The 26871-nt window shown below is 33.5% G+C and overlaps 1 protein-coding gene across 1 annotated transcript in view; it reads right to left on the bottom strand.

The window, feature by feature from the left end:
- LOC111697796 (uncharacterized) overlaps positions 1-26871 on the bottom strand; it is a 56479-nt gene that overhangs the window by 19793 nt on the left and 9815 nt on the right. The window contains exons 3-5 of the mRNA XM_023467923.1: positions 21836-21908; positions 21247-21343; positions 20151-20628 (exon numbers count right to left, since the gene is read on the bottom strand). Of these exons, the coding sequence (XP_023323691.1) occupies positions 20151-20628; positions 21247-21343; positions 21836-21908 (648 nt within the window). The remainder of the gene's footprint in view (positions 1-20150; positions 20629-21246; positions 21344-21835; positions 21909-26871) is intronic.

Genomic DNA, 26871 nt, shown 5'->3' with positions numbered 1-26871 from the left:
AAAAAACTGTAATGTAAAGACTAGGAAGATGAGAACTGTACTGTAAAGACTAAGGGGGGGAACTGTACTTTGAGGGGGGTGCCAAAATAATTTATTTTCCTATTGATTTTTGATGAGAATATATTTCCCCCTGCTACATGAAAGAGTGAACACTTTACACTGAACAGTGTATACATAGTTTGTACTGTACTGCTGTACATATACAACGGTAAACAATTGCGGAAAATATGTTTACAAAACGAAATATAAATGTTAACTTTGGGACATTGCAGGCCTGGTTTCATTTTAAGACTAAAACCAACGTGTTTACATTTTCGTTGGTTCGTCATAAAATAATTTTCCGAATGGAAAAAGAAAGTCCAAAAAGAAAATTGCAATATTGTCTAAAAACAATGACATCGCTTGAACACTAAAAAAATCAATGGACAGTAAGGAAAGTACTACACGCGCAAACAACTTAATTTATATATTTGAAAATTAAACCTCATGCACTCAGTTTTATCTTACTGTTTACTGTAAAAATGTAAAACAGAATCAAGTTCAGCGCAATTTTTATATTTTGAGAGTTAAAATATATTTTGCATTGAAATTATGCCAATAAACCAAACTCTTTTATGTCAATTGTGTGAAATAAAAAACGTATACACTGGAGGAGTTTCAAGGCCTATTATTTAAAAAAAAATATCAACGTTTATTTCAAAATGTCGCCAACAATCTGTTATTTCTGCAGGTTGCATAAAAACAACTGCATTGTTTTATGCAAATTATTTTTAAACAAGATTGTGAATTAAACTTCAACATTACGTCACGTTTTTTCTAGAATAAACTAGTGTACTAAATTATAGATTACAAAAGTACGACACTTATGCAACTGCATATGTATATATGTTTATCTACAGTATACAGTGGTCTTCGTTAATTCTCTTGAAAAATAAATGAGTGGTTCTTTGAAATTCGGATTTGTTATTTATAAACTGATATTTATGAAGTATTTTAGAATATGTTTTTAGTAAAAAGACAATTGAAAATTTGCAAAATCTAAGCAGAATTTCATTTAAAATGAGTCAGTATTTTATTCCATTATGTTTCTAGTTCCCTGTGTACAAGAAATGGAAATTGTACCTGAGAGAAATGTATGTGTGTGTATAAGGACCTAATAGTTCTGAATTCACATATTAGACTGACAATACATCCCCCACTAGCTCTGCTGTATATACACGTAGCACCTTATACCGGCTAGATAGCGGTCAGATCATGACGTTTGCTCTCACACGCAATCTTACACAACACACACCCTCTCACTTCCTGCACACACACACGCACTTCCTGCACATCCTACACATCTATTTATAGGGGTTTATACACGCCCTAATTATACTATCATGTACATTCACAAAATAGTTTGATTGTTGTGTTGTACAACCCTCCTCTATGTACAATCTCAACACTGTACTTTTTTATTTCTGTTCGACCCGTTGGACCACATGATTGATTCAAGGTCAGTTTCTGACGTACATAAAGGGATGAGACTTGACCTCAAAACTTGACCTATAAATATGACAATCCGAGCTTTGGTTTTTGCCTTGAAATATATTTTGACGGATAAACTGTTTAATTTGACTGAAAAAAGAGAGACCCTGTAAAGAACAAATCATATGTTTAAATACCTTAGGATGCAGATTTAAAAAATTATCATTTGGTAAAAACTGAGCTTAAAAAGTACTGCTGGATGGGAAAACTATCCATTCTTATTTGTATTTTTTATATAGAAATATTATTTATTTCTAACATTTGTAATATTATATTCAGAAATCGGATAATTAAAAAAAAGAAGAAGACGCTAATTATTCCGCTGTGTGTATACAACACTAGCAAATTCGAGGTTTAGAATAAGAATAGATAGACTTTAAGAAGGGTAATTTATAAACCGACATTCTTATGAATCAACAATAATTAGATTTTTAATTAAGGGAAAGGGGAAAACAAGATTAGTTTATGAAAAAGTTTTAAAAAATCTCCGGACTGATATTTAAAAGGTTCTAAAGTTATGACATGCAGTGGCTGGCTGTCTGAAAACATAATCCAGTTTTAAGGGACCGTTCACTTATTCGAATTCTAAACGAAAAATCGGCTTTTTCTCCGGCCACGCGGTTGTCTTTGAAAAGTAAGACTAATATCTATCAACAGCGAATAGGCTGTTTAGTTTACCCTGAAATTACCAAAATAAGTGAACGGTCCCCTTTTAAGGATAAAAAAGACAACATTTGTAATTCATAAAAATGAAAACAATCCCATTGGTTTCAGTAATCCGTTCATATATATTTGGCCTGGCTTTTAGTCGGTAAATAATTGCTTGTATGGAATTTGAATGGACAAATCTGCGAAATTTGTATTTAATGTAATACATGAAAATAGTTGCAGTAAAATTAACATTTAAAAATTTTTAAAAAAATTGTTAATTTCTTTCATATTTTGTAGTAGNGGGGGTAGTAGCACAATAAGACTAAAAAGCTGTGTTGGGAAATTAAAGTAACCATTATATTTAATGTTGTCTTTCAATGTTCCTTTCAGTGGACAGTGTGTAAGTAAAACAATGTTTTCTGCCTGCTCCGAGCCCGTGTTCAATGTACACAACTTTTTCTGTTTCAAAGCTTGAACAGAAATATCTATAGTTTGTAAAGGTTAAATGTTTTTATATTTATAAGGTTGAACCGGGGTCAATATGGCTTTTGCTTTTTGTGTCCAGAAAAACACATAATGACGTTTTTTATGAAAAGAAAAATGATTAAAACGTTAAAAATGTTTTGACCAAAAAATAGTTCTGATCCTTCTGAAATATGCAATGACTTTAGACTTCGCCACGAACTTACATATTCTAATCCCTATATCTTTGCAACCTAATGGTGTATTTTTTTGATATTTCAAACTTAGATTATTTGATCTTAAAAAATTTAGAGCACAATGCGTTTCAAATTGTTATACAAATAGGTTTTTTAAGGTTAAAAGGAAAAGGAAGAAAAATTTAAAAACAGTTTTTTACAAAAATTTTACTTTTTATAATTAAAACATTTAATCAAGAAAAAATTTATCATTTAAATAATTTTTTTACAATCTGCTGTATCACGTGACAAGTATAATCTCAATATTATCAATTATATCTTTTAAAAATAAAAATGAAAATTATAAAATAATAATTTGAGAAAACCTAAGTTACAAATAGGTTTCTCTGGAATATCTTTGTTTTAAGATTGGTTGCATATTTGCTGAATATGATCTGTTTAAACCTACTATTTCTTTTCAAAATTGTGTATATATGAATTTTCGTATAAATTTGACACAGTTTTATATCAATTTCTCAAGACGGAAACACTAGATATCACGATCAAGAGCTAAAGTGATTAGCTTTCAGCCTATACCCCCTTTCATTTTTCCTTTACAGTCCCTTTAAAATCTTCAAAAATTTTAATTAAATTTAATTTACATGTACAGGCAGTAAGTTCCCCAATACTTGTTAGATAACCAAGTCATAATAATTGGATACACCGTAAAAGTACAATTTTACAATTTGTGTGTACTGTGTACAACTCAAGTACACACAAATTTGTATACGTATTCAAAAACTTGCCGGAATACATTTTGTAAAATGAAGATTTAGAAAAAAAATCAATCTTGAGTCGGAATTTAAAAAAAACGTACTTGCTTAATTACTTGAAACGTAGTATATATGAAATATCTAAGGTCAGACGATATTGTGTTGGAGAGATATGAGGATTATAAAATCAGAGTTTGTAACAAGACTCAATTCCTTTAGACTTTTTTTCTGTTTATATTTGAAAGTTCTAGCAGGCTGCCAATTTTTATTCTCAGTTCTAGCCGGCTGCCAAGTGCTAGCCTCTAGACGTAATTTCAAGTAACTCTCCCTTTAAAGGCCGATTACAACAGAACCCTTGAAACTTTATACTGCATGAACGAGAATTAATACAATATCTTTTGGTTTTTTTTAAAGCAGAACATAGATTAATTTCAATGTGACTCACAGAAACAAAGAAGAAATTTACGACGATTAAACACGTTTTGATTAAGATAGAAAACGACGATTAACGGTCTAAAGTCTACAGTACTTTTAAAGGCATAAATGATGACGGTCATTGATCGGAGAATCACTTAAAGTTTGCGGCTCTTTATTTCATATCCTATCTGTTTTTATAAAAGCTTGTTTTATAATTAAGTCTAGGATGGGCGAACACGCTACTCATTTGTTAACTTATGTTATTATTTATACGCAGTTTAAGTTTTCATGTTTGTCCAAATACCGATGGTGACGCGACTTATTTTTTAAATGTCTTTTTACATATTTTGTATTTATATTTAAATTTAATGCCGACATTTTTTGTAGTTGACAAAACAATACTCTATTCCAGAATATTATGCCCATCCTCACTGCAATCTTATTTCAATGTTTAAACGGAAATTAAAATGGACATTTTTGTCATTCAAGTCTCCTTCATCCCCTTCATCCCACTCCGAGATTCAAGTCTCCTTCATCCCACTCCGAGATTCAAGTCTCCTTCATCCCACTCCGAGATTCAAGTCTCCTTCATCCCACTCCGAGATTCAAGTCTCCTTCATCCCACTCCGAGATTCAAGTCTCCTTCATCCCACTCCGAGATTCAAGTCTCCTTCATCCCACTCCGAGATTCCTCGGATTTGAAGTTCTTTTAGCTCGGAACAAAAAACTAGTGTGTATACTGTAGACTGTAGGGTAAGGAAGGGAGGGGAAAAAGTACACAAATGAGTCGAATTTATATAATTGTAATTTTAGATAGAAAGCTGTAACAAAAGCTACCTAAACGTAAATATGAAAAATTTAATTTGAAAGGAACTGAACCCAAACTCTAATTTTCTAATCCTTATTTTTTTCAAACCAACATGTTGCAAATATTTAGGGATTGAAAAATTCGTACTGAAGGTAAGTGGACAGATGTCAGAATTTTTGTGTTGTAAATCCCGTGATCAAACATTGATCTCCATCTTATGTAGACTTACGGATTAATTTAATTCCTCTTCGATATCCCGTGATAGTTAAACCCTGCAGGGATAACTTTTATTTAGGGATGAAGCATTGATCCTCAAAAAAAATACCCACATTGGATATCGAGATCAAGTGTTCAAGATTAACAATATCCACACTAAAATTCAGATCTCAGATTTGAGGATGAAGACTATACAACCAATCCATATATTTCTAATTATCTTTATTGCATAGTTTGCAGTTGTATAATAATATTATAAAATATTGGTCGAAGAAAACTAAAAGTATAAATTAAGCAATGCATTTAATAGATATTGGTTTTTCAACTTCTTTTTCACAATTGATGCAATATGATACAACAAGAAGGATATATATCCTACTAGCCGAAGAAGAATATATATCCTACTAGCCGAAGTTATGATACAACAAGAAGGATATATATCCTACTAGCCGAAGTTATGATACAACAAGAAGGATATATATCCTACTAGTCGAAGTTATGATACAAAAAGAAGGATATATATCCTACTAGCCGAAGTTATGATACAAAAAGAAGGATATATATCCTACTAGCCGAAGTTATGATACAAAAAGAAGGATATATATCCTACTAGCCGAAGTTATGATACAAAAAGAAGGATATATATCCTACTAGTCGAAGTCAATATGATACAACAAGAAGGATATATATCCTACTAGCCGACGTCAATATGATACAACAAGAAGGATATATATCCTACTAGCCGAAGTCAATATGATACAACAAGAAGGATATATATCCTACTAGTCGAAGTCAATATGATACAAAAAGAAGGATATATCCTACAAGTCGAAGAGGGATATATATCCTACTAGCCGAAGAAGGATATATATCCTACTAGCCGAAGTGCCAGGCGTTGCCCGTGAAATTTTAAAAAAACATGAAAAAAATTTCTAATTATTAAAAATCTAATTCAAAAGTTTTTTTAGCCTATGATAACCTCCCCCCCGCCCCCGGCTCTCAGGGGTTTCTTAAAAAATGTCAGTCAATTCAGTTCAGCCGTTTGGCCGGCTTTAGCTAACACACATATATGTAAATATATCTATATAAAGACACAGTGTTCCTCTATATTAGGGCTCATCAGTATGGCTCTATTCATTAGATTTTGATTTTGCAGGTATATATATGTTTGTGGCAAAAACTCAACTCCTTTCTTACAAAATTACACGTTACCCAAGTTCTTTTCTCTTCTTCACATAATCAAAAACTAAATAATAGAATCAAGAACTAAATAATAGAATCAAGAACTAAATAATAGAATCAAGAACACAAAGATAGAATCAAGAACTAAATAATAGAATCAAGAACACAAAGATAGAATCAAGAACTAAATAATAGAATCAAGAACTAAATAATAGAATCAAGAACTAAATAATAGAATCAAGAACTAAATAATAGAAATAATAGAATCAAGAACACAAAGATAAGAATAGCTGAAAGTTTTTTAACCGGTAATAAGGTTATTATCCACATGTACATATATAGTAACCGTTCTCATATTATAATTTTTAATATCTTTGCATTAAGGCAGGGATTTAAATCGATATTAAATATTCTCAAGATATCATGAAACTCCAGCCTTCAATACTAGTATCTGCCTGGTAATAACGTTGACAGGGAGCATAAAGGGACTGTTAACATATTTTAAGAATAAACTAAATAGTGAATATCCTAGGATAACAACAACTACTCAAAGATGTTCACGAGTTCCGGAATACTGTTTAAAAAGTGAACACTCCTTAGGCGCAACTAGAGTGGAAAGGTTGACCCGGCTCGGAAATTCATATTCATATGAATTAAGGTTAAGGAATTGAACACCTGCTTTCAAATCTGATTTTCTTATTCCTTTTCAACCTGATAATGTAAACCTTTAATGAAACTTAGTGTTCTGCAAATCAATACAATTCACACCGAAATTTAAGTTGAAGATGTAATTCATAGATTGAAATATCAAAGATCTAAGACATCTAAGGTTGTGTAGATATAGGGATAGGAATTTAAGCTCTTAATAAAAGTAACCCTGAAGAAATCTTGAAACTCTGCTATTCCTAAAGTCTCCCCCTAGTCCCTGGCCGGGGGGAGCTGGACTATTAACTTTCATCACATTTCAATTTTTTGCCAGGTTTGAAGAGGGGACATGTGGCAGGCTGTCATATACACATTATATCTACCAGGCTTTTAGATTGTGAACATTTTCTGTTTGTATACATACATTGTAAATTAAAAACAGAAAAGTTCGCGGATTTATAGAGTAACTCAGTACTGTTTTCTGCGAGAGAGTAATCCTGAATTCCTGTTTTCATAAAACAGGTCGGATCATCCCCATCATTTAGGATTGATATATATAGCTTGTTTGATAGCTAGGCTTGTGTTCCTGTGTGGCATTTAGAGCGGATCATCCCCATCATTTAGGATTGATATATATAGCTTGTTTTATAACTAGGCTTGTGTCCCTGTGTGGTATTTAGAGCCGATCATCCACATCATTTAGGATTGATATATATAGCTTGTTTGATAGCTAGAATTTTGTTCCTGTGTGGCATTTAGAGCGTTGGATCATCCCTATCATTTGGGATTGATATATAGCTTGTTTGATAGCTAGGCTTGTGTTCCTGTGTGGCATTTAGAGCGTTGGATCATCCCCATCATTTAGGACTGATATATATAGCTTGTTTGATAGCTAGGCTTGTGTTCCTGTGTGGCATTTAGAGCGGATCATCCCCATCATTTAGGATTGATATCTATAGCTTGTTTTATAGCTAGGCTTGTGTCCCTGTGTGGTATTTAGAGCCGATCATCCACATCATTTAGGATTGATATATATAGCTTGTTTGATAGCTAGGATTTTGTTCCTGTGTGGCATTTAGAGCGTCGTTGGATCATCCCCATCATTTGGGATTGATATATAGCTTGTTTGATAGCTAGGCTTGTGTTCCTGTGTGGCATTTAGAGCGTTGGATCATCCCCATCATTTGGGATTGATATATAGCTTGTTTGATAGCTAGGCTTGTATCCCTGTGTGGCATTTAGAGCGGATCATCCCCAGCATTTGGGATTGATATATATAGCTTGTTTGATAGCTAGGCTTGTGTTCCTGTGTGACATTTAAACATAGATAAATTTAATAAACATAGATAGCTTATGTACGCAAAATCACCAAGAATTGTACAGACCGCGAACTCATACTTCTAGGGGTCAAAGTGTACTTCAATGATAAGCGAGGTGGTTTGGTGTTTTAATGGATTTCATAATAGAGTGTAAAATAACTTCGGGAATGGAACTATTTGAACAACAATATTTCACTGAGCAATATATCATATTGACGAGAACTTAAGAAGGACATGAGACGGACTAAACTAACTTAAATATTTCTCTACAGAACTCATGTACACTACAAGTACTCAATGACATAAGAACAGCCAATGTTCATAACCGACCTAGTTAATCTATATAATAGGAATATCTTTAAAACATCTCTGTACATTTATATCTTTCAAGATGAAAAATGTCATCTTATGCGCAATCTATCTTTATCTATGCATTTAAAGCGTTGGATCATCCCCATCATTTGGGATTGATATACAGCTTGTTCAATAGCTACGCTTGTGAGGCATTTAGAGCCTGGATAAATAGCTTGATTTGATTGGTTGACTTAGATAGCGGACAAGTTGGACCTGAGCTGGGAACTTTTGAATGGTGGATATTGGGATTAAGACTTGATCCACTCTTTTTCTTAATCTCGAGATTAAATAATGCTTGTTCTCCTCTTGTTATTAATCTCCATATTAATAAACCGATTGAGATTAAGGATATCCCATTCTAAAGTTTTCAGCTCTGGATAGATACGTTTCGAGAACTTGTTATGGAGTAGGGTGTTTACTACAGATAGATACATGGTGTATATATTCCTTAAATATATGTTTATCAATACTTCACTTTCTTCAAATCGTTCATTTTAAAAGAATCACCAAATACTTCGTAGATTTTCCTGTTTTAAATTGTGAATTTTCTTAATAATTTGACTAATCATTTTTAATAATAAACTGAAGTTCTGTGTTTTTCTTTACAATTGTTATTTAACTACAAATATAAATATAAAAGGTAAAATAAAACCAAAACAAGAAATTAAGTTTTAATTAATTTCACTGTGTTTCATACTTTTATATCATATATATCTCAACTTTTAAAAGAGAAAGAAGATCCCTTGATTAGAAATGAATGGGACTTTTCGCCTCCATTTTGTTGAATTTAAAGGGATTGCAGCAAGAATAATTTCAATTGAACTTCCAATCAAACAAAATCCGATTCACAGCGATACCCTTTAAACTTTTATCAAATTAAATGGAAGATATTGTGGTTTTTTGGCTTGAAACGTGTTTAATTAGGGTGATTTTTTTCGATTGCATCTTGCTTTTGTTAGTAGAGAAGCCAAAATTGAAAATAACTAATTTAAAGAGTTAACCATGAAGTCATTCTAGATGAGAGAAAGCTTTCAAGGGTACTGTTGTGAATTGGATGTACCACTATAAATGGAAATTACGATAACAGACCCTTTAAGCTTGAGATTGCTTTTCTACCTACTCTTCTGGCATAGTAAATATCCAGATATTTACGCTTACTTTAAATTTTCATATGCAAAATCTGTAGATTCCAAGAAAAGTAAAAAGAACAGTCCACCAGATTTTATACTAGGGACACTCCTACATGGATTATGGACTAGGAGCAGTCCACCAGATTATAAACTAGGAACAGTCCACCAGATTATAAACTAGGAACAGTCCATCAGATTATAATTCCATGATAAAAGTTTTGTCTAGTGTGTCGCCATTAGCAATCTAACTCAAACTAAAAGTGGGAAAGTGATGATGGTAGACAGGGGGGAGGGGGGTTTAGAGTAGGGCAGTAGGGAGAAGGGATGGTAGACAGGGGGAGAGGTGGAACAGGGGTAGGAGGTGAAAGGGGTGGTAGACAAGGAGGGGGGGTTGTAGTGTAGGGGAGGAGGGGGAAGGGATTGTAGTCACTAAGGACAGAGAAGGGATGTTAGGCAGGGGGAGGGGAGGGTAGGCAGGAAGTAGAAGGTAGGAAGGGAGTAGAAAGAGGCAGGGAGTGGAAAGAGGCAGGAAGTTAAAAGAGGCAAGGAGTGTAAATGGAAAAACAGACTTTGAAAGAACTACTAAAATTACAAGAAAAAAGAGATAAAAAAAAGGTGAGAAGGATTTGGGTATTGCTTAGAGGATACTCAGAAAATGTTAAATTTGAGAGAATGTGTGAGTGTGGAGAGATAGTGGGAATAGTGTTAAGGAAAGGAGAAGGCGGAGAAAGGGGGAGGGAGGTAGACGAGATCATTTCAGAACATTTCAGATTTAGAATGTAATTACTTTTAAACAAATATTTTCTCTTACAACATATCATTGTTAAATATTGTAAATAATAAAACAAGAATATTAAAGAAATATTCTTAGATTTGTTTAAAACTTATTTCTTATCTGTCAAATGCCTTTAGCAAATCCGCAATTAATCTCTGAAAATGTTCTAACCTTGGGGGAAACACGGAATTAGAAAGCAGTGAAATAATTGCTCGTTTAAAAGAGAACTAGGAGAACCAACAGAACCAACAGAACCACCAGAACCAAAAGAACCAGGAGAACCAGGAGAACCAAAAGAACTAGGAGAACCAAAAGAACTAGGAGAACCATGGGAGAACCAAAAGAACCAATACACCAGGGGAATCAGGAGAACCAGGAGAACCAGGAGAACAAATAGAATCAGTAGAACCAGAAGAAATAAGAGAACATGGCGAATCAGGAGAACCAGGAGAACTATGAGAACCAGGAGAACCAAGAGAACTAGGATTACTAGGAGAACTAGGAGTACCAAGAGGACTAGAAAAACTAGGAGAACTAAGAGAAAGGGAAGAACTAGGAAAACTATGAGAACTATGAGAACCAGGAGATCCAGAAGAATAAGGAGAACCCGGAGAACTAGGAGAACCAAGATGATTAGAAAAACTAGGAGAAATAAAAGAAATAGGAGAACTTGGAGAACTAGGGAAAGAAAGGAAAGGAAGAAAAGAAAGAAAAGAAAGGAAAGAAATCTTGAAACAAGGAGGAATTGAACCCTCTGGCCACAGAACCAACTAAACCTCGGTAAATTTTCTAAACCATTAATTTTATGGGGATTATTGCAGGATGTGAAAAGTGAGGAGAAATCTCAAGAATATTGTAGAGAGGGAGGGGGGGGGGGGTTAAATAAGGGAAATGAAAAATAATAAGATTAAAATTGTTTTATTATCTTAAAACAAGCATTCTAGATAATATTGCTAATAATAGAAGACACTGACTACTCGTCAAAAACTTGAATTTTATCTTTTATTTTCATCTCATATCTTTGACGGGGATGATGTAAACCTTTATTTTAAAATTAAACAAGTTGATTTAGAAAATTTCATGTGCGACATCAGGTTGTAAAGATATATGGACACGAAAATAAGAGATTTAGGCGATTAATAAGTTCCTTGGGTTTACGTTAGAGATTCTAAACATAACCTTATTTATCTGTAAAATATCTCTAACATAATTTTAAACAAATGTTTGGAATTTCTAATTACTTTTAGTAGTTCAAAATTAAGATTTTATCTAATAGTTGAGATTGTGTTTTCACTGTATTAGTTCTAATGGTTTCCTCCTGGTTGAAATAAATAATGAGCAGTGGGCACCCGAATAGACAACGTAAATGTCGTCTTTTATATTTTTGAAATGATGTGCGACATTTATTCCAGATAGTTCTGACATTTCCAAAATGTGGTCTGCCTTTTTTGTGATTTTAGAATTAGAGAAGAATTTTGATCAGATTTTGATAATTTTGATTTTATCTAATGAATAAAGAAATCTAAACAAAATTCTTTATATCTCCCAGAATATTGAAAGCACGAAAAGGGCTAATAATATTAACTATTCAAGCCATCAAGAAAGCACAATGGACTTTGAATGCTTTGTTATTAAAAAATAATGTGCAACAAAAATAATTTGGTGGTATCTAATTTGTTTTGTTTTGATAATTCTTTTAATTAGTTTGTAAAAAAGTAAAATCTCTAAACGACTGATCCTAATTTTAGCTAATTGAGATTTCTTATTTACTTTTTTTTTTTTTAACTTTACAAAAATAATTTTCCTTTTTCCATCTGATTAACTTTATATTTTATACATTTTCTATTCTGTGGTCACTGTCCATTCCAGAGTTGTCAAATACACATCAACCGTTTGAATTAAATTTACAAAAATAAATTTTATTTTTGTCGCAGGAAGAAAGTATTGGGAGGGGGGGGGATATGGTTTCTACAAATCCTTTATCTTTAGATTTAAATCCTAGGAGAGATAAAACATAAGTTGAACATTACTTGAATACATTTACCAGTAATTCTGAAGGTCCTTTAAACCTCCTTTAAACCTCCTTTAAACCTCCTTTAAACCTCCTTTAAACCTCCTTTAAACCTCCTTTAAACCTCCTTTAAAACATCGTCAAACCGAAGTAATGTAATTATATTTTCTCTGTAAAACTAACATGCGGATTTATCCAACAGAGATAAAAGAAAAATGAACCGAATTAACCACTTTCAAGTAAAACGGTTATATACCTTCCTCATTGTTGCTTAGATACAGGTTTAACGTGTACCGCAAGTATTTTATTGTGGATTAACATAAAATTAACCTTTCCGTCCCTTTTCACAGAAACTGTTTCAGTTTCGCCCAAGCTACTGTTTTATTAAACTTTTTTTTATATAGAAAATAAAAATAATAAAAGAAAGCCTGCAGATTGTGTTGTATATCACGCTTGCATAACATATTGTATTATATGAATTTAGTTGGCAGGGTTTACAATGCATCAGCAACATAAGTAAATCTGCCAAACTAACTCGGTGGCGCAAACTTTAGACTTACAAAACCGGATTTCTCTCCACTGGAAAACTTTTTATTAAGTGTAACTGTCGGGAAAAAAATCTCCAAACATTAATTTCGTAGATTTCTTTAAATTCATCTATTTTTTCTTTTGCAAATTAACAGTAAAATGTATCAAAACCGGGATTGTTTGTGTTTATGCTCTTAAGTTTTCTGCTCTCGATACACTGGCGTTGATAGTGTAATTACAAAAAAAGCGAGAAAAAAAATACTTTTATTTTTATTTTATACTTAATATACATTGGAACACACGTTTAACTTAAATTAATTTATTTTCAGGTGTTTGATCATTGATCATTGATCATTGATAATTGATCATTGATCATTGTGTCTTTAATACACTTTAGGAGATTATTTGCTGGGCAAAGAGATAAACAAACAAACAGAGATGTTTTCTACAAGGAACCAGAAAATATGAAATGCTATTAAATGATTGGTTTTCTTAGTCAGGACGGGGGTATAGGGGAGCTGGTTTCTAGGTAAAAATGTGGAATACATCCTAATGTTTCAGATTAAATACATTTTCAAACTTTTTCCCACCGATTAAATATAATTTCCTATTTGTTTACTTAATAATCAGCTTGGAAACCCGGCATTATCTGGGGTTTTCCATAAAAAATCAACCTACTTTTTTTAAACAAGAACAACAAAACAAACCGACAAAAAGAGATTACTACTTTATATATTGTCAAGTTATTAAAGGTCGGATATCCTCCATCACCTTAATCTCACAAGAAGGAGATTATTCACTTGGTGTACCGGCCCGTTTTCCCATCAATAGCCTGTACATAGCCTGTACAACTTTCTCTAGCTGCCTTGAAGTCAGATCGGTACTTCAAATGATCTGAGGTTAGTTTTATGCAAGTTTTACGTGATTTAGTAAATTGCATAAATAGCGTATGATTAAGGAAAACTGCATGATTATCTAATGTAGGTGAAAAGAGGAAGTTGATACACAAAAAGTTAATTGATTTTATCGTTATCTTTTAACTGTTCAGCTAGGATTTGAAGTAAATCTTTTTATCCCGCTGGCTTTGGATGGCACAAAATGCAGTACACTGTATACTGCAGGCAGGAAAAGAAAATTTGCAACCTTTTATTGTCTGTAGTTGAAACGTAAAAATGCATCGTAATTTCTCAGTTTTTACTTGCAAAATCGTGGCCTAGATAATGGAGAAGACAATGGTAGGCGATTTTATCAATAAAATGAAGACGACTTTCGGAATTTTAATTTATATTAAGCAGTTCAGCAGCATGAATGCACATAAAAATAGATGCCAAGAAAAACTCTTTGATTACGTGAAAGCTTGTAATTCGAAAAAACCTTGTTAACAATCAAACCTTACATAAAAAGTTTTCTTCATTGTATTGATATAATCGCTTACCACTGTATGAAGAACGTTAGGATTAAAAAATTCGAGAAAGATGACCCCTTCTAGGATTAAAAGTTGAATGTAGGTCCCAATTTTTAGGGCTTTTGGTGTCGTAAAAAAGGTCTAGAAATTCTAATCACTCTTTTTTGGGACACTAAAGTGAAAACCAAAAAAACCTATGACCTTGAGACACCGCAATTGCTAAGTGTACAGCCCTGCATTTCACTTACTTTGTGATATGGGTGTTAGTAAATCTTTTTGCTTTGTAACCACATCAAATAAAATTCAGTATTGCTATTTGTCGTCTTCCTATTCCATTGTTTTCTGGTTATCACTAAACATCTTATCTAACTATCAGTCTACTGCGTATTTACACTGTTTAAAGCACTTTAGTCGATATTGTGTTAAACTGCTGAAGAAGATGAATGAATATATATATATTGGTTTAATTAACTAGAAACTCGGATTTCAACTTATAAGTCCTAATATACAGGGTTACCCACAAAGGATGAGACTTCAGAGACGATTGTATGGATTTTATACTGATTGTTTCCTTATGTTCAGGATTCCCTGTAACTGTAAATTTGTTTATTTCTTTGTAAAATCATTCAATAACCCATTAGATAACTATATATAAGACAGAATAAATAATTTAACCTTGGGATCGTCTCATTTAAACAGTTTCCGATCGTCTTTACAGTCTAATCCTTTGTGGGAAACCCTGTATAATATATAGATAAACAAGATTAATTAAGAGTGGAAAGGTAGCTCCAAAGAGTGTACTGCATGTAGTACGTGTTTACATTCCTCGCAACCCCTGCTGCTTAAATTGCTATGATTAGAGCACAGACTAACCAGATTGGTCATATGCTCTATACCTGGTTAGGCAAAGCAGACCTCTCCTCTAGTGTCCCAGCATGCCATGCTACAGTTCCATGAAAGGTTTTTTGACTGTAATTTGTTGCTTATAATATCCAGTCAATTTTTAACATGAAACAGAAAATTTATGAATTTAGTCTATTTTTAAAGATTTTTTATTTCGTATCCAAAGGATTCTTAAATATTCTTGAATACAGATGTCTGCTAATTGGTGGTGTACAGTACTTGTGCACAGAAGAACCTGCTCTGGAAAATATCGCATATTGTAGGTTTCAATTGATCTCTGTTCCTCTCTTATATCAGGATTAGAGTTTTTCGATTATTCCAAAAATCCCAATTTTGATTAGGTTCAGGTTCAGAATCCGGACCAGATATAGGTTTATGTTCAGGTTCAGGTTCAGGTTTTGGTTCGATCAGATTCAGATTCAGGTTTAGATTTAGGTTCAGGTTTAGTTTCTGGTTCAGGATCAGGACCAGATTAAGGTTTATGTTCAGGTTCAGGTTTAGGTTTTGGTTCGATCAGATTCAGATTCGGTTTAGATTCAGGTTCAGGTTTAGTTTCTGGTTCAGGATCAGAAATAGATTAAGGTTTATGTTCAGGTTCAGGCTTAGGTTTTGGTTCGAGCAGATGCAGGTTCAGGTTTAGGTTCAGGTTTGATTCAGGTTCAGATTTAGTTTCAGGTTCAGGTCTAGGTTCCTGTCTAGGTTTAGGTTCAGGTTTAGGTTTAGGTTAAGGTTAAGGTTTAGATTCAGGTTCAGGTTCAGGTTCAGGTTTAGGTTCAGGTTTTGGTTCGATCACGTTTAGGTTTAGGTTTAGGTTTAAATTCAGGTTTAGGAAGAGAATGAAAGGAAAAGCGAACCACGCCATGTATGCATCTGAACCACATTACTGGACTGAATTCTTAATATTTCTAAAAAATATATTCGGAGAATATTTCTGAGGAACAGAATATGAGAGACATGTGGCTCGGATGATATATATAGAAAAATGCGGCTTAAATGCAGAAATGATATGGTTTGCCCTCCTCCCCTCGTGGTATAGATGCTGGGAGATATTGGAAACTATAAACCCTGATTTCCTTTCTCATTTGCCCTTTGCACAGAAAACAGCTCAATCAAACTTATTCACATAAAACTTTTTATGAGATCGATTATGGAAAAACTTTTTATATTCTTTCACAAATTTCTCCGCGTACTTTTTAGTTTAGAGTTGGATATTTAGCAATTTCATAGAGAACCCCAAAATTAAAAATAAACTATTTTCTTATTTGAAAACATGGATGTCTCAGTCAATATTGATCATAGAAAACTATTAAGGACACCGGGGCCACTCTGAAATTTGAGGGTGACTTAATATTACGTGTATGGTCCCTTGAAAACTATAATTGTTCTATGAAATCCCTCCGAATATCTGGGTTCTCAAGGTTAATTGTAATATCGAGTTTTCCAGCTAAAAATTGTGAATCTGATCTTTACAACATGGAACCTGCCTGCTGCACGTAGGCCCAGGAGAATGTTTCCAACATGAAACCTGCCTTCTCCACCCAGGCCTGTAGAAGGGTTCCAACATGAAACATGACTACTTCACCCAGGCCTGGAGAAGGGTTCCAACATGAAACCTGCATACTGCACCCAGACCTGGAGAAGGGTTCCAATATGAAACCTGCCTACTGCACCCAGGCCTGGAGAAGGGTTCCAAACTGAAACCTACCTACTGCACCCAGGCCTGGAGAAGGGGTCCAACATGAAACCTGCCTTCTCCACCCAGGCCTGTAAAATGGGTTCCAACATGAAACATGACTACTGCACCCAGGCCCAGGAGAAGGGTTCCAACATGAAAACTACCTACTGCTCCTAGGCCCAGGAGAATGTTTCCAAACTGATACCTGTCTTCTCCACCCAGGCCTGTAGAAGGGTTCCAATATGAAACATGCCTACTGCACCCAGGCCTAGAGAAGGGTTCCAACATGAAACTTGCCTGCTGTACCCAGGTCTGGAGAAGGGTTCGCACATGAAACCTACCTACTGTAACCAGGCCTGGAGAAGGGTTCCAACATGAAACCTACCTACTGCACCCAGGCCTGGAGAAGGGTTCCAAAATGAAACCTACCTACTGCACCCAGGCCTGTAGAAGGGTTCCAACATGAAACCTGCCTTCTCCACCCAGGCCTGTAGAAGGGTTCCAACATGAAACATGACTACTGCACCCAGGCCTGGAGAAGGGTTCTAACATGAAGCCTGCCTACTGCACCCAGGCCCAGGAGAAGGGTTCCAACATGACAACTTCCTACTGCACCCAGGTTTGAGAGGGATTCCAACATGAAACCTGCCTTCTGCACCAGCCTCAGGAGAAGACCAGGTTCCATGAATTAACAAAAAGTTTAGACTACATTATTTAAAAAAAGTACACAAGGGGGTTTCTTGGACCTATATGAATCCTGTTAAAATCATAACAAATATCATATCATAAACGTTCAAGAAAAACATCAATTTCTAGTTTAATGAGCATAAAGAATCCTTTTTGATTGTGTTATTGAATGCAATATAGTGGCTAACTTCTGTTTTGCTTAAAAACTAATTATAATATTAAAATCGAGAAAAATACCAAATCTTATCATAAAAGATATTTAATTTTAAGTAATGATAAGAACCCAAATGCGCAAAAGGACATTTTATTGACTTAGAAATGTAATGCAACAAGAAATTTTTTATTTCAATAATGTATAAATAAAGTACGGTTTTGAAAATTATTTAAATTTGTAGGCCTCATATTTTCTTAAAATCTACAAAACAATTTTCTGTTCATGGCGCCGGTCTGACTTGTTTTTCCGACAACTTTTTAAATTTAGCTTTTAACCATTAATTTTATATTAGAATAGTTGGATAAATATTTGGATAAAGTAAAATATGAAGGAGAATATCCCCCCTCGGCCTAAACCCAGGTGGTTATTTTGGAAAAAGTTAATTGTTTTCTATATATTGTATATACTATATATATATAAACTTTACTGCCCGGTTCAGCCAAACTTTACTTATAAACCACAGAATATAATTGATTTATGGAGGGAGGGGGTTGAACCCTCCCCTCCCATTGACAAGATTGTATACTGCAAGCTAGAACTAAAACAAGAATTGACTTTAACACGACAAATGACATAATGAAAATAGGAGAATGCTAGAAAATGAGAGTTTTTGGAAACTTTAATGTAAATGACATTTATTTTTAAAGTGTGAAATGGAGAGAGAAAGTAAAAATGTAGAAACGGGTGTGTAACAAATTGAGGACGGGAGATTGGATGAGGAAAACTCAAGGAAAATTTGAAACGTGAAAACCAAGATCAAATTGAAGACCTTGATATGAAAACTGGAAAAAATTGTCAAGATTATAATTGAAACTTTTCACATACATCCCTGTTTACGATAAATATTTGCAGTATTTACAATACAGAACAGTACAGCATAAAAATAAAGAAGTATATTCATCAGAAGTTTAGTAAAACTACATATTTCTTTTTAATATTATGTAACAAATTATACAATCTGAGACCAAAAATAAGAAAATTGCGAATGCAAACATGGTTAAGGGAAAGAGAGGTGGACCAACTTAGTCTACATGGTTCAACTATTACTGCAAATAGACCGGGGGGAGAAGGATGCATTTATGCAATAATTACTGATAGGACTTTCTGACCTCGCAACTCCTCCAGTTCTGATTTTACTCACAAGCATGAGAAAACCGAATTATTTGTTTATATATTAAAGATTTTAAACATTTTTTTATTATTATTTTTATGATTGAAAACATAAAAGATTTCAACTTTACTTGCAATTTATTTTGGTTTGACGTGCTGTTTAAATTGGTCCCACACATACCAAACAATACAAATATATCAAACTTAAAGGGACTGTAAAGGAAAAATGAAAGGGGGTATAGGCTGAAACTTGAGATTCTCAGGGGTTGAAGGATACCTATAAGACACCTATCTGATGTTCCTGTCGATCTAGAGATATTGAAACATAACTGTTTCAAATTTATGCGAAAATTCATATATATACATGCAATTTTGTTTAAAAGTTCTAGTATTAAACAGATCATATTCAACAAATACGCAATCAATCTGAAAATGACGATATCCCACAGGAGCCTGAGAATCTCATGTTTGGTCCTATTTTATTTTTTTTGTTTATTTTGCATCTTTAATAGATATAATTGATAATATTATTACGTATAGTCCGTATTACGTCACCAGAACTTCAGCCAATGGCAGTAGTATACTGATCACATGATTTTGTAGACATTGACATAAATATAAATTGGTCAAATAAAAGGTCGCTATGGATGATATGGTTACTTTTTTCTGGGGTTTTATCTATATTCTGGTGTCTAGATATTTCAATCCCCCCCCCCCACGACCTAAACCGTCTCCTCAGTTCTTAAGATATGATGGATGGCGAAATATTTACTCAGAACAATCTTTGGTCTGAGATAAATCTGGTAATATTTCAGCAGAGGGGGGTAATAGTAGATGTTAGGTACTTTCCAAAAGGATTTTTTCTTAAGTGGCAACTTCCCAAGGGTATTTTCCCAAGTGGCAACTTTCCAAATGTGCAATTTCCCAAGTTGGGAAGTTGGCACTTGGGAAAAATCCTTTGTGAAAGTACCTAACATATAATAGGACATCCAAGAGATGGGAGAGAGTTAATAGTACAATGTCCTACTAGTCTTATACCCGTCCACCTAGTCTTATATCCGTCCTTTAAGTCAAATATCTGTCCTACTAGTCCTTTCCATCCTACTTGTATTTTATCCTTCCTATTATATTCGTCCTACTAGTCAAATATTCGTCCTACTAGTTTGATATCCATCCTACCTTCGGAGAAGAGTTTGTTCTGAATGGATATTCTGCTGGGTCCCTGTAGACTCTCTCCAGGATACAGATGATATCCGTTCCCACGCCGGACAGTCGGATATTTGTGACTCTCCTCCCTCCGCCCTTCCAGGAAATTATATCCCTCCGCCCTCCGCCGTTCTGGATACCTATATCCGTCTAACCTCCGCCTCTCTGTGAACCTGTATCCGCTCTCGCTTTTATATTTCTCCTCACTCCGTTGTTCCGGAGGATAGAAGATGTTTTGCGTCCTAACTTTCTCCTCCTTTCGACCCAATGCTTCTATTTTTCGTCCTGCTGGGTAAATCTCTCCGGTCTCTCTATCTCTTCCAGGACACAGTTTCTCAGGACTAATTTTAGCTGGAGCGGAGAGTTTTAAAACCTCTTTCCGTCCTCTATACCTGAATTTTTCCTCAGTTAAAACTCGTCCTTTCTCCGGGTTCTCTTGGTATTTCTCAACCTGGTGTAAAAAAAACTTCATTGGGATCCGATATTAATCAAAGAGAACAGAATATATTAGAGCGGAATTTAAACAATCCCTCTGTATGAAATTTGTCAGTCCCTTTCGGCCTGAAAGGGAGTTCAAAGTGTACAATTCAGGTAAATGTTCACAAATTATACGCAGTACATCACACTAATCCAGTATGATCCCTGGACATATCCATTCCAATTTCTTTGTTTTATAAAGTTGTTAAATAGCTTAAAACGTGTGTATTTGCTATAGGTGAATTAAAAATTAAATTTAAAAATCGTCGTTTGTAAAGTGAATTTAATAAGAAAACTTTTCTATAAAATGATGTTCCAGGACCCAAAAGGTTACAAAGCACAAATGTGTGAAGTACACCTGCACTATGGAAACAGTACAACAAAATGGCCGTTTTACACTTTTTTCGAGTAAATTCCACTCTAATATATTCTATTCTCTTTGGAATTAATATTACAAATAAAGACGACATAACAACGACATAACAACAACATAAAGAGGAAATCAAGCAGTGATTTCGATATCCACATTTCTAAAGTTTTCAGATCAGCTAGAAACAAAACTAAGATATTACTATAAAAATGTTGTTGATACCTGGGTTTCTGACTTCTCGTGTTTTTCAGGGTTTGGATAATTGATATTTTCACTCCCAGGGATTAAACACTCACTAGGAGATTCTGCTACACCCAACCTTAATAGATATTGTATAATCAATCAAAAATATTTCTACCAGAACATGTCTTCCTTGAATTTAGATATTTTATCCTTTTTTAACCCCCTATTTTTTTCAAGAATTCTGATAGATGAAATATGTTTAAGTTTGAGATATCAATGGTTCACACCATCAGGTTGCAAAAATATAGGTATTAGAAATTTTGAAATATACATAGTTCTTTACTCCCAGATTCATTTTTCGTTAAACTAATGTATTCTCACCATGTTTAAACAAAAATTACACTGGTAGCTTAAAAAGATAGCTTATATCAGGTAAATTTCATTTGGAAGCAGTTTCCTCTGGAAATTAGGCCAACACATTTGTTGTCCTAACTCTGAAATTAGATTCCTAATGAAATAGAAGCTTTGTAATAATTGGATTATCCTCAGATCAAATGCATCTCTCCTGTGGTCAAATATATAAATCTAAGAAATCCTTGAAAAGTTTTGATTTTGTGTTGAAACTAACCTCGGTTGGAAGATCTGCTCTGATCCTAGTTCTTTAATCTCCGAGATACTAGATCCGTCCTTCCAACTTTCTCCTGCAATACAGTCAAGTTTAATCATGGAGAAAAATCTAGAACTAGGTGAAACAGACACGTACACGTAATTTAGATCGAACCTGAGTTGGGCTTGTCAGATTCACAAGGGTACTTTTGTCTGATCAGGGGGTGAATAAGATATCATTATTTGTGGTTTCTCTGGAAAAGTGACGAGTAGAATTATGGTACCGTTGTGAAACTGATATGCCACTCATTAAATGAGATTCATTTGTAATTACGTTAACAGTCCCTTTAAATTCAACAAAATAGATTAAGTTCATTCTCTCATTTGCGGGAAATAACCCGATGTATTATTGGTGGTTGAACTAGGTAGACGTGGTTCAACCACTTCTTCTCAGCTTGAACCGCAACAAAAGAATAGTTAAACTACGACTGTTTGATTCAGCTAATTTTTTTTATCGGATAGGGATTGTATTTAGAATGGATTAAGATAAATGTTCTAAATCTGTTTCTTCAATACAATATTAATCGAATCAATATTTTATAGAATAAAGAATGTTGAAAGGTATTCTGAAGCAATGCACATGTTTCTAAAATGTTGAAACAAATTCTAAGAAAAGAAATTCTTTTTTCTTTTCTCTTTTTCATTTGGAAGAATTCCCTTGTGATTGGTTGTGAGTACGTTTAAGACAAAGATGATAGGAACTGGCGGAAAGTGAAAATACTTCTTTCCTGCAGATTTTATTTAGTTTAAAAATTGTTAAAACTATTTAAGTTTTGAAGCTCGAACCTTATTTTATGAAAAAAGTTAAATGTTTTGGTTTGGTGTAAATATTTAGTTTTCAAGATCTCAACATTTATTTGATAGAGTACGAACTTCAAAATGGAAAATTACTCTTTTAAATAGAAATAGTTGTTTAAGAAACAAATTAGAAAATCAGAGTTTGTGGCAAAGACTCCGTTCTTTTCTGGATATTCATTAACATGGCTTTTTATCTTTAAATTAAAATATATTTTTTCTTGATTAACACTTCACATTTTTTATCCGCAAGAGAGAGAAATCAAAATTAGAAAAGAATTCATCTTGAATTTTAAAATCATTTCCCTCGCGGCAATTCTCACCGTGCTGAAAACTGCGGAGCGCTGACACGGCTCAAATCATTTTGCATAAAGAGAAAAAGATTTCAGTTCTTTAGTATTTGAATATTCACAAAAGAATTGAGAAGGTTTATAACGCTCAGATGATGACAGGGGGATTTCATTTCTCGAATTACCCCCCTCCCTTCCCCCCACTTTTGTGGGGGCATAATTTTTAAAGCGGGAACTGATACTTCAAATTATAATTTTATTCTAAAAGACTTTTGAAATTTATTTCAGTATAAACTTTTAATTTAACAGGAGAAAGTAGGGGGGTGGGGGTATTTTTTGAAGAAATATCCCCCCCCCCTGAAATATAATCCTTCCTATTTCTCTAGGATGAGAAATCGTTTTCTCATGGATGAGAAGAAATTTGCAATGTTTGCATGGATGAGAGAACTGCATTGTTTTGCTTGGATGAAACATCTTTTCATTCTGCCTCAAGATGCGAACTTTTGATCGAAAGTATGTTTTTTTTTAAATTAAAAATAAACTTTTCTGTTGGTTTTCATTTAAAGCAAAACAGATGGTTTTTGGTGAAAATAAAAGAAAGAGAAATTATAATTTTTTACAACTAGTTTACAGGGAAGTTAAGGAAATTTTGCTTTTGAGATTAAAAAGGGCGTGTTTTTTCACAATTTTTACAGCGTGATTTTACTTTGTTTTCCCAAGGGACAGTTAAGTACCGATTTTAGGGGAATCATGGGTCAGAAATGTTGGTTAAAAGTCGGTAAAAAATATATAAAAGAATGTTACTTATTTTAAACTTAAGACTTCAGAGATTAAATGACAGATGACAGATATGGCAATCGTTGAATTTGAGGATTTTTCTTGATAATTTGTTTGGATGATTTTTTTAACAATAAATCCCGATTCAAATTCATAATTTTCGTTATTTTTAGGTCGTCAGTAAAGTCTCATACTTTCTGGGTGTTCACCCTGAAATAGTTTAATATATTCTAGTTTAAATACCAATATGTTCTAGTTTAAATACCAATATATTCTAGTTTAAATACCAATATATTCTAGTTTAAATACCAATATATTCTAGTTTAAATACCAATATATTCTAGTTTAAATACCAATATATTCTAGTTTAAATACCAATATATTCTAGTTTAAATACCAATATATTCTAGTTTAAATACCAATATATTCTAGTTTAAATACCAATAGATTCTAGTTTAAATACCAATATAATCTAGTTTAAATACCAATATATAATACTGCACAAAATATCATATAATAAAGGGTAATAATGAAAACAAATAACCTTTTGTAACTTTCATGGGGGTGGGAACCATAATTATCAAGGGCGAGGGAGGGGGTAAAACCCCAATATCCCCCCCATTAATAAGTCCCTAGGCCCTGCCCCTCATTTCTTGATATTGCCACAAACTCTGAGTTTTTTGCCCCTATATCTCTGCAACCCAATGTCGTTAAAGACCTTATATTTCAAACTATTGATTCAGTGAGATCAAATAATCTATGTTTGAAATATAGAAGGTTTTCACTATCATGTTGCAAAGATGTGGGGATTAGAAAATTTGAGTTTGTTTGTACTTTCCCGTAAAATTTGTTTGCTTGTTTCTTAACTAAAAAAGTTTTAAAAACATTATCTTGCGTTTTACTTCATACACAACCTCTTCATTCCTCGCACGTTCTAAACTTTTCAACAAATTAAAACTTTTATTTTAAATTACTAATTCTATACTTTACATTTTTTACTTTTACAATAATGTTTGGTTCAATGGGAACGTTTACTTATTTTAAATTAAACAAATATTTGAAATTTGGAACACAAGATGTTCCTAAACTCCAGAATAATCTGATACTTTTGTTTTAGTAAAAATATCAGAAAACCCGTGATTTTCGAGAATTTAAAGGGACTGTCTTTAACATTTTAAGTGACCCTTCATTTAAAAAACGTCATACCGGATTCACAACAGTAACCCTGAAACTTTTATCTGATAAATTACGTGAAAGATATTTAGTTCTGACAATTTCTTCATTGTTCCGAAAGCAATAAATACGAAAGTCAACTTACTCAACTCTAATTAGGAACAGTTCCTCTTAAAGAACCGTTCATCTAAAGGAACAGTTCCTCTAAAGGAACAGTTCCTGTAAAGGAACAGTTCCTTTTAAGGAACAGTTCCTGTAAAGGAACAGTTCCTCTAAAGGAACAGTTCCTCTAAAGGAACATTTCCTCTAAAGGAACAGTTCCTCAAAAGGAACAGTTCCTCTTAAAGAACAGTTCCTCTAAAGGAACAGTTCCTGTAAAGGAACAGTTCCTCTAATGGAACAGTTCCTCTAAAGGAACATTTCCTCTAAAGGAACAGTTCCTCTAAAGGAACTGTTCCTCTAAAGGAATGTTGGATAAAAAATATATTATTCTGTTTTTAACATATAATATTAATCATATATTCTACCAGTTTCTTACAGTTCTATTTTAAATTGATTACAACATTTATAGGATTTAAACATTTATCAAGAGTTCACAAAAAAATTTAAGTTTTTTTTAATTGTATAAGTCGTCTAAGTTTTCTCAGCTTTCATTGAACCTTTCTTCTGTATTTTTTAGGCCTTTAAAGTGTTCCAAGTTCAATATTATTAGTTCTTATTTTTGTTACGAATTAATAAGTTAGAATTTAACTAGATATTTAGAGTTTGTTGATTTTCTAGGTTTTACTAGATCTTTAGGCTTCGTAGGTTCTTCAGGTTTGACTAGATCTTTAGGATTTTTGGGTTCTCTAGGTTTTACTAGATCTTTAGGGTTTGAGGGTTCTCTGTGTTCCTTATGGTTCAAGAATTCGCCAGATATTGTCAATTCTCCGTATTTCGTTAATTCCAATTCTTTAATCGGATCGCCTTGTTTGATTGTTTCTCCAGATCTGATTTGTTCTCCAAATTTCAAAGTTTCTCCATATTTCATTGCATCACCAGATTTTATTGGTTTCCCAGATTTATTTTTTCTAGGTTTACTTGTTCCTTCAAATTTAATTGTTGTTCCTGATTTCATTGTTTCTCCAGATTTCATTGTATCTTCAGATTTCATTTTTTCTCCAGATTTCATTGTTTCTCCAGATTTCAATGTTTCTCCAGATTTCATTGCTCCTCCAGTTTTCACTGTTTCTCCAGATTTCATTGTTTCCCCAGATTTCATTTCTCCTCCAGTTTTCACTGTTTCTCCAGATTTCATTGTTTCTCCAGATTTCATTGTTTTTCCAAATTTCATTGTTTCTCCAGATTTCATTGTTTCTCCAGATTTCATTGTTTCTCCAGATTTCATTGTTTCTCCAGATTTCATTGTATCTCCAGATTTCATTGTTTCTCCAGATTTTGTTGTTTCTCCAGATTTCATTAGTTTTCCAGGTTTTTTTGGTTCTTCAGTTTTTATTAGGTCTTCAATTTTCTTTGGTTCTCTAGATTTTGTTAGTTCTCCGGTTTTCATTGGTTCTCCAGTCTTCATTGGTTCTCCTGATTTCATTGTTTCTCCTGATTTCATTGTTTCTCCTGATTTCATTGTTTCTCCAGATTTCATTGTTCAGATTTCATTGCTTCTCCAGCTTTCACAGTTTCTGCATATGTTATTGTCGCTCCAGATTTCACAGTTTCTCCATATTTCATTGTTTCTCCAGATTTCATTGTTTCTCCAGATTTCATTGTCGCTCCAGATTTAATTGTTTCGCCAGATTTCATTGTTTCTCCAGATTTCATTGTATCTCCAGATTTCATTGTTTCTCCAGATTTTGTTGTTTCTCCAGATTTCGTTAGTTTTCCAGGTTTTTTTGGTTCTTCAGTTTTTATTAGGTCTTCAATTTTCTTTGGTTCTCTAGATTTTTTTAGTTCTCCGGTTTTCATTGGT

The sequence above is a fragment of the Eurytemora carolleeae genome, unplaced genomic scaffold (assembly GCF_000591075.1).
Source record: "Eurytemora carolleeae unplaced genomic scaffold, Eaff_2.0 scaffold280, whole genome shotgun sequence".
Classification (NCBI taxonomy): Eukaryota; Metazoa; Arthropoda; class Copepoda; order Calanoida; family Temoridae; genus Eurytemora; species Eurytemora carolleeae.
The sequence above is the reverse complement of the archived record's forward strand: the minus strand, read 5'-3'. Positions and strand labels throughout refer to the sequence as shown.